The sequence below is a fragment of the Vulpes lagopus genome, chromosome 7 (genome assembly GCF_018345385.1).
Source record: "Vulpes lagopus strain Blue_001 chromosome 7, ASM1834538v1, whole genome shotgun sequence".
NCBI classification, from domain to species: Eukaryota; Metazoa; Chordata; class Mammalia; order Carnivora; family Canidae; genus Vulpes; species Vulpes lagopus.
The window spans coordinates 25,569,054-25,581,659 of NC_054830.1; the positions used below are offsets into that span (position 1 = coordinate 25,569,054).

General features: G+C 34.6%; 1 protein-coding gene across 39 annotated transcripts in view; it reads left to right on the top strand.

Annotated features, from left to right (window-relative positions):
- LOC121494774 (sarcolemma associated protein) overlaps nucleotides 1-12,606 on the top strand; it is a 144,085-nt gene that overhangs the window by 90,502 nt on the left and 40,977 nt on the right. For 22 of the 39 annotated variants that reach the window (XM_041761642.1, XM_041761640.1, XM_041761658.1 and 19 more), the window contains one exon: nucleotides 3,438-3,500. The exons of the other annotated variants lie outside the window; for them this stretch is intronic. In XM_041761642.1, coding sequence (XP_041617576.1) covers nucleotides 3,438-3,500 — 63 coding nt within the window. The remainder of the gene's footprint in view (nucleotides 1-3,437; nucleotides 3,501-12,606) is intronic. 39 annotated transcript variants of the gene reach the window in all.

Below are 12,606 nucleotides of genomic sequence, written 5' to 3' on the forward strand. Positions count from 1 at the left end.
GCCAATTCTAACTGATCTAGATGAGAATAGTTGTAGATAATTCCTTTGATTTAAAACTGAAAAGATATTTGGATACTTTAGGGTACTTCTTACCATGATATTTTTTCCCTTCTGGTGTGTTCGGTTTTTTAATGGTAATAAATTGAGTAGAGTGAGAATAACCAACAGTATATCTTTAATGAAATGGAATAGTAAATATCTTGAAATGCACAAAAGCTTCATTATACCAGATTTAAGTACACGGTGGATTTTGGAATAAGATGAATCTGTTGAGAATCATTTGTTATATAAAAACCAATTATCAAGCATTCCAATATTAAGAAAGTTCATAGCCATAATATGCTATCAGATCTGACTATTTTTTTTTAGGTGGAACTGACCCAATCTCATAAGAGATATGACTTTAATTAAAATTACTCTTTAAATAGTAGAGAGAAGACCAAGTATAGTTATAAGAGAATATTTTTAAAATATCTGGAGATGTTAAGATTAATGCTATTTCTCTAGTAAACTCTTATTTTTGAAATTACTTAAATCTAAAGTAGCTGCTATGATAAGCACAGGTTTTATACTATAAATTTTTTGTGTCTTATCTGATAAGCATAATTAGAATATATTGTCTAATAGAAATATTAGGAGAGCCACATAGATAATTTAAAAATTTCTGGTAACCACATTAAAACTATAAAAAGAAACAGGTAATGGCACCTGGGTGGCTCAGTAGGTTAAGCATCTGCCTTCGGTTCATGTCTTGATGCTGGGGTCCTGGGATCGAGCCCCATGTCAGGCTCCCTGCTTAGCAGGGAGTCTGCTTCTTCCGCTTTCTCCGCCTACCCCCTTGCTCATGCTCTGTCTCGCTCTGCTCTCTCTCTAAAGTAAGTAAATAAAATTTTCTTAAACAATAATTTATTTTTAATAATGTTTAATAATATATTTATTTTAACCCACAATATCCAAAATATTATTTCAACATGTAATCAATATTAAAAGATTAAATGAGGTATTTCATATTCTTTCTTCCCTAGTAAGTCTTTGAAACCAGTATGTATTTATTTTACACTTACAACACATCTCAGTTCAAACTAGCCATGTTTTCAGGGCTCAGCAGTCACATTTGTACTGAGCATGTGTATTGGACAACACAGGTAGTATAGAAAAACAAAATTTATTAGGAAACTTGTATATGAATATAACACATCTTAAGTACCACAGTTCTTTCTTTTGTTTCTGTATCTGTCTTTTCTTTATACTTCCACAGCCCTATTTGGGATCTTTGACTTGCCCCTCACCTTCTCTCACCTTAAGTATCTGATTCTTTTTGCATTATCAGTGACATCTTTTATAGTTTTGGCAAAGTGAATTCCCAAGGGGCTAATTCAAGTAATGAAATATTAAAAGTGTCATGATCCAAATCCTTTTAATATACTATCTGAAAGACTTTTCTTTCATATATCTTAGAAAATGCCTTTGTAGGGCAGCCCCAGTGGCCCAGCAGTTTGGTGCTGCCTTCAGCCTGGGTTATGATCCTGGAGACACGGGATCAAGTCCCATGTCAGGCTCCCTGCATGGAGCCTGCTTCTCCCTCTGCTTGTGTCTCTGCCTCCCTCTCTCTCTCTCTCTCTCTCTCTCTCTTTCTCTCTCTCTCTCTCTCTCTCTCTCTCTCTCTCTCTCTGTGTCTGTCATGAATAAATAAATAAAATCTTAAAAAATAAGGAAGAAAATGCCTTTGTAGAAGTCATATATATTTTATATTAATCTTGCATTTTACCTAAACTAGTATGATAAATATTTTAATCTAGAGTCCAGATATTAAAATTAGACTACATAAAAGGGTGATTTAGGGCTTAGTGAGTCATGGTGGGATTACTACTTTAATAAATGTCTTCTAAAGTCCTGTGATGATAGTCTGAAATTTTGTTTCAAATAAGTTCTGTTAAGTCCTTTAGGTTAAAATTTGATTTTAAATGAGTTTTCTTATTTAAACATGATATTGTTTAGTTGGACTTCTGAAAATGTTATCATAGCTTAGGTAGGATTATTTAACTGAGGGCACCTGTTTTAGATTTCTTAGCTCCAATCAGCAAATACTATATGAGAATTTTTTTTTTTTAAATTTCTGTTGCTGCTAGCCTTTTTCTCTTTTTGGGGCTATATGGTATCTCTATGTAGTGTAACTATATAACTACACAATTATATACAGCTCTACACACATGTATTACATATATATGTATGTATTTTATATGTATAATTGTATTATGTATTATATATATATAATTGTTGACTGGAGATTCTGTACACCATGTATATAGATAAAGGATAATGACAGATTTCAGTAGGAAGGTAAAGGAGATGGCTGTTAGTAAGGATGTCAAAAGATTTGTAAAGTGATCAGAGTAGGAGATGCCTGCCTCAAAAAAAGTTGAGATGATGAGAAGTGAGGTGGGTAGAAATGAGGAGAAAAGGGAAGAGGTTTCATGGTCTGAGTGGTACTAACTCAGGTCCTCTTTGAGAGGTTTTAGTGCTTTCACACCTTCCAGATAGTCATCGTCTTGGGATATATTTTTAACATTTGAACTTCCAAAGTCTATTCAGTGGTTTTGAAAGATCCAGAGATATAATTGAAGGATGTTACCCAGATTCAGAAGTTAACTCTTTAAATCAATGTAAATAGAGATTATTGTAAGAAAAGGGCTAACACTTTTCTTAAACTCCTGTTAGGTTTTGATTCTCTCCACTCATTAAAACAAAACAAAACAAATTCTGTTTGACCTGAGCAAAAGCATTTTTCAGCCTCTTATTCTAAAATGTGTAGGCATTGACTTTAATCATTTGGGCAGAGATAAACAATATAATATTTTGAGAGTATATAAAGTACAGTTTAAATGACTTAAAGGGAAAGGTTATTTGTGAAATGAAAGTGTAAAAATTTAAATGTTACATCAGTGCCTTAAATTTAAGACACATTATTTTATGGTATTCTTAAAATATTTATCTTTTGCCTCTTAACTAAGAAGAATAGCTTTGAAGAGTGACTGTTAGAAACCAGTTATTTGAAAATTAATTCAGTAAGAACATATAATAAAATTTAAAAATACTTTACAAGTATTAAGCTGTCATGGAGGAAGGTGTATTTTAGAAGTGGGAGAAGCTTTTTAAAGCAATATGCGTCTGGTTTTCTTGAGCTCTTTGAATAGAAACTGCACCTTTAAAAGCTAACCATTCAGGGTACAGATCATTGATTATATAATTACAGTTTTCAGTATTTAGCTTATTTTAACTACAAAATATGTCTGCTATTAATATTAAAAATATATTAAACTTTTATGAATCTTATTCAGCATTACTTATGTTAATACATTTCAGTTTTCCTACCTTTGCTGTTGGTTTTCAAAAACAGCAACAAACTATATCCTTAAAGGTGTTTCTTTCTTTATTAGAGCACTTGCTTTCAAAGAGTGGCGGGGACTGCACTTTTATTCATCAATTCATAGAATGCCAGAGTGAGTACAGAGTATTTTTCACATTGATTTTAATGCAGTTAGGGGCAAAAATTGAAAAATGAGAGGAAAAAATGAAGATCTCAATGTGTTTGTTATGATAGAAGTACACAGAGGGCCATCTTCAGACAGCAGCAATACTTTTCATACTGTTTAGGCTTCTCTCTTTTGAGAAAATTATTTTTGTGGCATTTGCCTTCAAAGATGGATTTCATATTGCCCACAAAAAAAGAGCTTGTTTCAAGCTTTTAAATAAAAATTGTTGTTGAGTAGGAAATAAAATAGAATGTCAAGAACCTAAACTTTCTGTGTGGATACTTAAGAGGTAGTAATCAAGTTAGCCTGTTTTATTTAAGTTCTAGTTCTATCACAGATTTGGATTTGAAGTTCTTAAATAAATTTCTTAAATGATTAAATGAAGCCATGCAAACAGTGATTTAGTTTGGGAACTCAAATCTGAAGATGGCCCTTAGGGTAACAGGACCTTTCTAGGGAAGGAGTAGCAATAGATTGTCCTATAGTCTGACATCCATGGCATACCCTTGGGAAGGCTATCTTTAATAATAAAGATGGATAGGTTGGCTTTTGAGGTGATTTGGACCTCTGCTGAATTCTGAGTGAAAGTGTAATGAATTCCCTCTTACTTGAAAATCACATGGCTGCTTGAATCATGAGGTTGTGATATTCTTTTGGTCTAGTGATAATTAAAGGTCACTATGTGTAATAAAGATTTATTACAATATCTATACTTTTTCCTACCAGACATAGAATACACTTTGTTGAGCATTTTTCTCTTCCTTTCCACTTTCTTTTTGAAATGAGTGACTCCCCATGTTTTTATCTCATGAGTACATCTTGTGGACCTGCAAATATATGTGGTTCTTCTCTTTCCTCCCCACCCCCACACAATCTCAGGAGTCCTTGAGGGTTGAAGGGTCACACCTGGTAATTATAGCAGACAAATCAGCAGATGAAATGTTACACTCCTTAGGAATGCCTTAAGGAAACCTGGAATTTCATTTGATTGTTGTAGAAGAGCTTCTGTTTTTGTCCATTTTGGAGACTATGATATTGAATGTCAGTTTAATATTATTTTGAGGAAAATTATTTAATAAATATGGCATATTTCTTTGTCTTTTAAAAAGTTTACATAAAGCAAAGATTAGTCCATGTTTTTGTTATCTTCTGATTACTAAATTTCACTTTTATGGAAAATTGGCACAGGGGATTGGGGCAAAATAATTGATATCCACTGAAACCAACTAAAAGCAGAATATAGAGTCTAAAATATAAATCTTTAGGAGAGGATTTTATACTTAGTTTTATTACATGTGACCATTTTTTAATGTTATTTTTATTTTAAATTTTTGTAACTTGTATGTTGAGCCAAAGAAAACTATCAAAAAAAGAGACTGTTTTACAATTTGTAAAAATCATTTAAAATATTATTATAAAATGTGTAAAATACTTAGCTGTAGTTGTAACAGAATGATGTGTGTTTTACACTAAGATAAAGATGTTTAGAGATTTTTATTGTGTCATAGTTAATGAGAGGCAAATGGACCAGTAAACATTCAGAGATAGAGCAGAAGTTACATAAATTACAGCAATCTCCTCAATGGGGATATTAGATAATAAAATTATGTTTATAGGGGCTATGTAATAGCATGAGAAAAATGTTAAATGTGGTACAAGGGGAAAAATGAATATAAAATCCTTTTCTTGTGGACAAAGAATGAACCGAAGAACAAAAAATAAAATGTAAGTATTCCTAGATGTCTGAATTCTTTGGGTCCCTAAGTGCAAACAGTGGAAGTTTGGACTGTAAATTCATGTGGCTAGAGATAGAGCCCATTATCTGAATCTTTTCAGTTACTGAATTTTGGTGACAAGCAGCAAGAGTTTGGTTAATCAAGGTACCAGTCATATCTCTGAAATTTCCAAATCTGTTGGCTCCTTATATTTGGACTGCCAGAATTGGCATATTAAGAGTTAACTCTGGTTTGATTTGTCGTCAGAAGGGATATTTTCATTATTTTATAACAAGTGCCTATATAGAAATTGTTTTGTTTAATAAGTATTATGGCAAGCAAGGTAAATTCAGCAAATATATTACTCAAGTGAACTTTTTATACAATTTTGGGGATCCCTGGGTGGCGCAGCGGTTTGGCGCCTGCCTTTGGCCCAGGGCGCGATCCTGGAGACCCGGGATCGAATCCCACGTCGGGCTCCCGGTGCATGGAGCCTGCTTCTCCCTCTGCCTGTGTCTCTGCTTCTCTCTCTCTCTCTCTGTGACTATCATAAATAAATTAAAAAAAAAAATTAAAAAAAAAATTTTGGATTATTTTTTTTATAATCTCACATAAACTTTTTTGCCATTATTTTCAGTGATAGCCATCTTGAATTGATTTATGATCTTGAACATGAAGTTTATATTCTGTGAGCAGCGATACTTCATATTCTTATTACCAGCCTTTTGGGGAGGGGTTAAGGATTTTTAAAATTTTTTTTTAAAGAGTTTATTTATTTACTCATGACAGAGAGAGAGAGAGAGGGAGAGGCAGAGACACAGGCAGAGGGAGAAGCAGGCTCCATGCAGAGAACCCAACATGGGACTTGATCCCAGGTCTCCAGGATCACAACCTGGGCTGAAGGTGGCGCTAAACCCCTGGGCCACCGGGGCTGCCCCGGGATTTTTTTAAGTAATTTCTGCATCCAGCATGGGGCTCAGACTTAAAACCTTGAGATCTAGAGTTATAGGCTCTACTGACTGGGCCAGCCAGGTAACCCTTATTTCCAGTCTTTTAAAAACAAGATATTAAGTACCTAGATTTCATTATCTACAGTGATTATTGTATAGTCCAAATTCACTTTGTGTTTTAAAAAGTAGAAAGCAGTGGTACTTGGGTGGCTCAGTAGTTAAGCACTCAACTCTTGATTTCAGCTCAGGTCAGGATCTCAGGGTTGTGAGATCGAGCCCCATGTTGGGCTCTGTGCTGGTGGAATCTGCTTGAGATTCTCTTTTCTCCATCCCTCTCTGCTCTTCCCCCTCTTCTCCCTCTCTCTCTCTCTCTCTCTCTCTCTTGAAAAGGAAAAGAAAAAAAAATTAGAAAGCAAATAATTCACTTTTGTAGGATTCATCATGTCTATTTTTAATATATTAACAAATTTTTTCAGTTAATGTATATGAATCCATAAAGAGAATGATTTAGTTGTTGGCTGTCTCCATTTATAAGGTGATTTTGACGAAATTAAAGGAGTTAGAACACATTTCAATTTGTTTTCCTTTTATGGTAAAAGAGACTGTGTTTCTTTTAATTTTCTTTTAGGAAAACAACTTTTAATCCCAGGCAAAGAGATTGGATTTTGAACAGACTTAAATATAGCCTTTTACATAATTCCAGAACTGTGAAATAAATTTTCTGTGTAAAAATATACCATATAAAATCTAGAATTAACAGTAACTTTAATAAAACTTGCTAAAAGACTCTAGCAATATTTTCTCTTCAGGGATTTGGTATGAAGTTTGATTTAAGCAGAATTCCACTTTCCAGTTGCCTGCAAATTTTAGTTACTCAAGGTTTACCATGTAAACTTAACAAATACGTTGAGTCTATTGTGTTCTGCTAAAGATGCTTTTGAGTTAACAAATTGTGCATCTCTAAATCTGTTTCATATATATCCCATGAACTCTCTCTCTTGATTGACTTTTATGCTGAGTGCAAAGAATAAAGGGTAAAAGGTGGAGAATCTGAGGACATAGAGATTCACTCATGGGCATAGAATGAAAAACTCCTTTTTCCTACTACTTCCTGCACTTTTAATTTCTTCAGTTGTTTAGGGGAGGGCAGAGGCATCACAGCTGGGTGCCAAAGAAACTTTTCTTCTGGGGTCTGTCTGCCTTGTACAGACTGTCTCCACCTCAAAGGTGGAGTGGCATATTTTGATAATTGAGTTAACAAGTGCCCTGAAATAAACTTCATGTATTTATGTTCTTAATCCATGGTTACTGTGAGACTTAATGATTTTTATTATTAAGCAAAAGTCTCATTCTCGTAATATTTCATATCTTATGTTTTTTTTCCTGATTTAAAAAAAAAATTGTCTCCCTGCCTTCCACTCCCCTTTTGAAATTACAGTCACCACGTGTATGTTGGTCTCATTCCCTCCTTTCTCTTAGGGTTTTGCTCTCACATAAAAATTGCCTTATTTGGAGTAATGCATTGAATCAGTGTTGCTCTGTGACTGTTTACTTTTCATCACTCTATGAGATCAGTCTCTGAACAATCTCAGGATTATGCTGATTACATATTCTACTTGAACAGATTTTTAAATTTTCATTTTTTAAACTTTTATTTCTCTAAACCAAAGCAGTTTATTTATGACAAAGAATAGGAAACACTTAGTGTGGTTCCCTGCTCTTAGTTGTTTATGGCCTCATAAACTAGATGTTGCTAATTCTTTATTTCTTTGTACTTAAGAGTAGTTGTCCAATTTAGGATATATGGGAAGTCTTTTTTGTTTGTTGTTTATTTGTAACAATCATTTTCCCAATCCCTTTCCAACATTTCTACCAGGTTTTCTCCCAGTATAACTGCACAGAAGATACTCTAAAATTTATGCCAGCAGTGTTTTGACATGTAGATTGTTCCTTTCTTTAAAAAAAAAAAATCTGTTTCTGTATTCTTTTTTTTTTCTGTATTCTTGAAATTGGTTCATTTCCTTTAGTTTCAGTTTGTCCTTAATTCTTAGGTTTTTTTCATCTAAGTATCACCTGCTGATAAGGACATTAGGAGGGCACATGATGTAAGAGCATTGGTATTATATAAGACTGATGAATCACTGAATTCTACCTCTGAAAGTAATAATACAATATATGTTAATTGAATTTAAATAAAGTCTACCTGTTACTCTAAAAAAAGTTCTCAAATTTTTCTTCTTTTGTTCTTCCTTATTCTCTATTTCTACTTTGTGAATTGCTATTCTGTGAAGGAGATAAACGGTTAGCTTGATGTTAAATGCTGATTGTTAATATTTACTTTGATTGTATTTGATGTTAATTCTAATCTCAGTTTCTTTACTATATTTCCTTCTAATGGCCTTTTTGGTTATTTTAGCTCACTTTTATCTATGATGTTTAGAATTGGATCAGAGGATTCTTTTTTTTTTTTTTTTTTTTTTTTGGATCAGAGGATTCTTGATACGAATTCTCATTTAGTCCCTTACTGGCAGTAGGACTCTGGGCTATGGAACCTCATTAAATCTCAATTTCCTCATTTGTAGAATGGGGTGGTATTACCTACTTCTTAGGATTATTGTGAGTATTAAATGGAATCATATTTGCTAAGCACTCTAAGTAATGCCTGCCACACAGAAATACATGTTCACTAGCAAGTACAAAATTTATGGTGGGGAGATTGGAGAGGGTGTTAGTGGGAGCTTTTTTGCTGAAGTAACTTCTTTTCCTCTTTTTATTACCAGTCACAGGCAGTGAAAGCTGACTGATCTGGTTTTATTGTTCTTGTTAAAGCAATATATTCCTGACAATGTCAAGATTGTCTAACTTTTTAATTACTAGTACAAGTGCCATTTAGAAAATTTGGTCCCCAGCACATTATTTTAATGCCCAAGTGATAACATTATTTTTTTTTAATGAAACCTAACTTTGAGACTTAAAGGTATTTTCCAGGTTGGCAGTTACAAATACCAGATTATGTAGGTCTTTTATATTCATCTGCTCTTCTCTTCTGTCAGTTAAGATCCCTAGGCAGCTGACATCAGTATCTGATAGTGCTGTTTGAGTTTATATTCTGCTTTCAGTTGGTTGTATATATCATGTGAGGAAAGTAGCTCTTTAGCTTACAGAATTTAGTCCAGGCTAGGCACACCTATGCTCCTTGCACTTCTTTTTAATGCATTGTTTTTTATTTTTATTTTGTGCCATGTAGTAATATGTTAGTACATAATTTATTTTTATCACCCAAGAAATAAATTTGGTTTTGTTCTATTCAGTCTTTTACAGATTTGACAGTTTTTGCAGTTCTATCAGATGTTTTCTGACTAAACTAAATGCTTAGGTGATGGTTCTCAAATGTCAGACTCACTGTGCCCATCAGTTCTGCTCCTTGATAGGTTCCCTACAGAAATGCCTACATATACGTATCAGGTACAAATGCAAGAATATTCACAGCAGCATTATTTACAGTTCAAAATTGGAAATAACCTAAAAGACCTTTAGTAGTCAAATGAGTATATATACACTGAGGCATATTCAATGAAAGAAGCCTGACACAAAACAGGACACCTGGGTGGCTCATTGGTTGAGTATTTGCCTTTGGCCCAGGTTGTGATCCTGGGGTCCTGGGATCAGTCCCAGATCCGGCTCCCTGTGAGGAGCCTGCTTCTCCCTCTGCCTCTGCCTCTGCCTCTGCCTCTGCCTCTGCCTCTGCCTCTGCCTCTGCCTCTGTCTCTGCCTCTGTGTGTGTCTCATGAATAAATCTTAAAAAAAAAAAAAAAAGAAGAAGAAGAAGAAGCCTGACACAAAACAGTATATACTGTAGTATTCCACTTAACATGAAGTTCAAACCACTAAAATTATATTATTTAGTCATGCACAGTTTAGGTAGTGTGATTATAAAGAAATGCAAGAAATTAAATACCATAAAGTCAGGATAGTAGTTACCTTTATGGGGTTTTGATTGGAAAGGGAAATGTGGGAAGCTTTAGGGGGTTGTGGTTAGGTTCTGTTTCTTGGTTTGAGCTGTAGTCATATAGACATTTGCTTTTAAAAATTTTATTAACCTGTACCCTTGTGTTGTTTGTCCTTTTCTGTGTGTTATTTTTCACAATAAATAAGTATGGGTTGGAGCCCCTGGGTGGCTCAGTTGTTTAAGTGTCTACCCTCAGCTGGGATGGTGATCTCAGAGTCCTAGGATGGAGCCCCACATCCAGCTCTCTGCTCAGCGGAAGGTCTACTTCTCTCCCTCTGCCTGTCCCCCCCACTCATGCTTGAGAGCTCTCTCTCTCTCTCTCATAAATAAATAAATATGTAATTTTTTTTTTTTTAAGTAGGAGAAAATGGGTCATCTGGGTGGCTCAGTCAGTTAAGCATCTGCCTTCAGCTCAGGTCGTGATTCCAGGGTCACTGCTGGGCAGGGAGCCTGCTTCTCCCTCTCCTTCTTGCCGCTCCCCCTGTTTGTGCTCTCTTTCTCTCTCTCTGTCAAATTAATAAAATCTTTCTTAAAAATAAATAAAAAATAGGAGAAAATGAATAAGTGTCTCTCTAGAGTATCCCTCAAGAGGGACTTTTTAAAAGGAAAGAAAATCTTCTAACTCATCTTTCAGTTGTCCTGAGCCAAATAGCTCTTTCAAGACCTGCATTTATCAGTACATGGAAGTTCTCTTCTGAATCTGAGTGGCTTCTGACTTTTAGTACTCCCAAAGAATTGAGGTGCCCACCCCAAGTTTGAGAACCAGTGGTCAGAAACTTTTTTAAAAGTAAGCTCCATGCCTAGCATGGACTACAACATCTGATTCAAACCCACAACCCTAAGATCAAGACATGAGCTGAAATCAAGAGTTGGGCTTGATTCCTAACTGATTGGAATTACCCAGGTGCCCCAGAAGCTTTTTTAAAAAATATTCTTCAACTATTTTAAAAAAAAAATTTTTTTAAGATTTTATTTGTTAGAGCATGAGTAGCAGAGAGGGGCAGAGAGAGAGAGTCAGAAACAGACTCTCCACTGAGCAGGGAGTCAGATGTAGTGTTCGATCCCAGGACCCTGAGATCATGACCTGAGCCAAAGGCAGACAGATGCTTAACTGACAGCCACCCAGGCGCCCCTTTTCCTCAGTTATTTATTACAGGCCACTAATGATTCACCAGGTTTGAGAATATTACCTTAAGTAATTTCAGTAGTGACAATAGCAACAGGTAATTATTATTTAGCACTTTGATACTAGTACTATGCAAAACATTTTGCATATTTAAATCTTAGTTTTTTAGAACAAGGAAAACATTCAAATAGTTTTTCCAGGTTTGGTTCCTTTAAAGAGATATGTTCAATCCATTCATTCAATAAATATTTATTAAGCATGTACATTGATATATGCCAGGTCTTATTTTAGCTGTTGGGAAAGCTTTGCCATCATGGAGTTTACATTCTTTGGAGGAAAGAAAAACTAATAAACTAATGTCAGGTAGTAATAAGTCCACTGAAGAAAAATTTAAAAATGTAAGTAAGACCAAAGGTAGTTAAAAGGTAGCATGTGGGATTTGAACAGATCTGAGATTAAACTGAATGAGATGTACATGTGTCTGGAGAAAGAGTATGTGAGATAGAAACTATGAAAACTGGGACTGGTCTGAAATAGGAGTTTTAGAACAATAAAAGTAGCTTTAAAGGGGGGGGGGCAGATAATAAATATTTTAGGCTTTCCAAGCTATAAAGTCTCTAGTAGTTGCAACTACTAAAATACCATTGTAGTGGAAAGCAGCTATGGACAGCATGTACATGAATGGACCTGCTGTGTTCCTCTAAAACCATATTTACCCAACAGGCAGCAGGTTGCATTTGACCCTTAGGGCTATAGTTGGCTGACCCCTGTGCTAGATCATGTAGACTTTGTAGGTCTGGTAGGGACTTCAGATTTTGTGCTAAGGGTGAGCATTTTGAACAGTAAATTACTCCTAAGGTATGTTTAGGATTTTTTAAACATGGTGGCACTTAAATCTTCAACATACTAGAGAAAGATTGTAATGGCTTTCAAAGTCTGCATTTGTATTATTTTATTATTTGCTAAATTCATTTAACAACATTTGTGGAAACCTGTTTTATATGTCAGAATTGTCTTGGGAATTAAATTATTGATGAGATACCTTCCTACTTCCACTAGACTCTAAATTCCTAAATATATAACATATATCTTGGTAATAATCCATGAAGAGTACCTAGTATTCTATCTGGTACACAGTAAATATTTGAAGTGTTTTCCTCAAAGAGTTCATAGTATATTGAGAAAGGTAGACAAAAATATATAGTTGCAGTATATAGCTCATTAGAAATAGGAATGACAGACTATGTTTGAGGAGAGATCCCAAATCCATCCA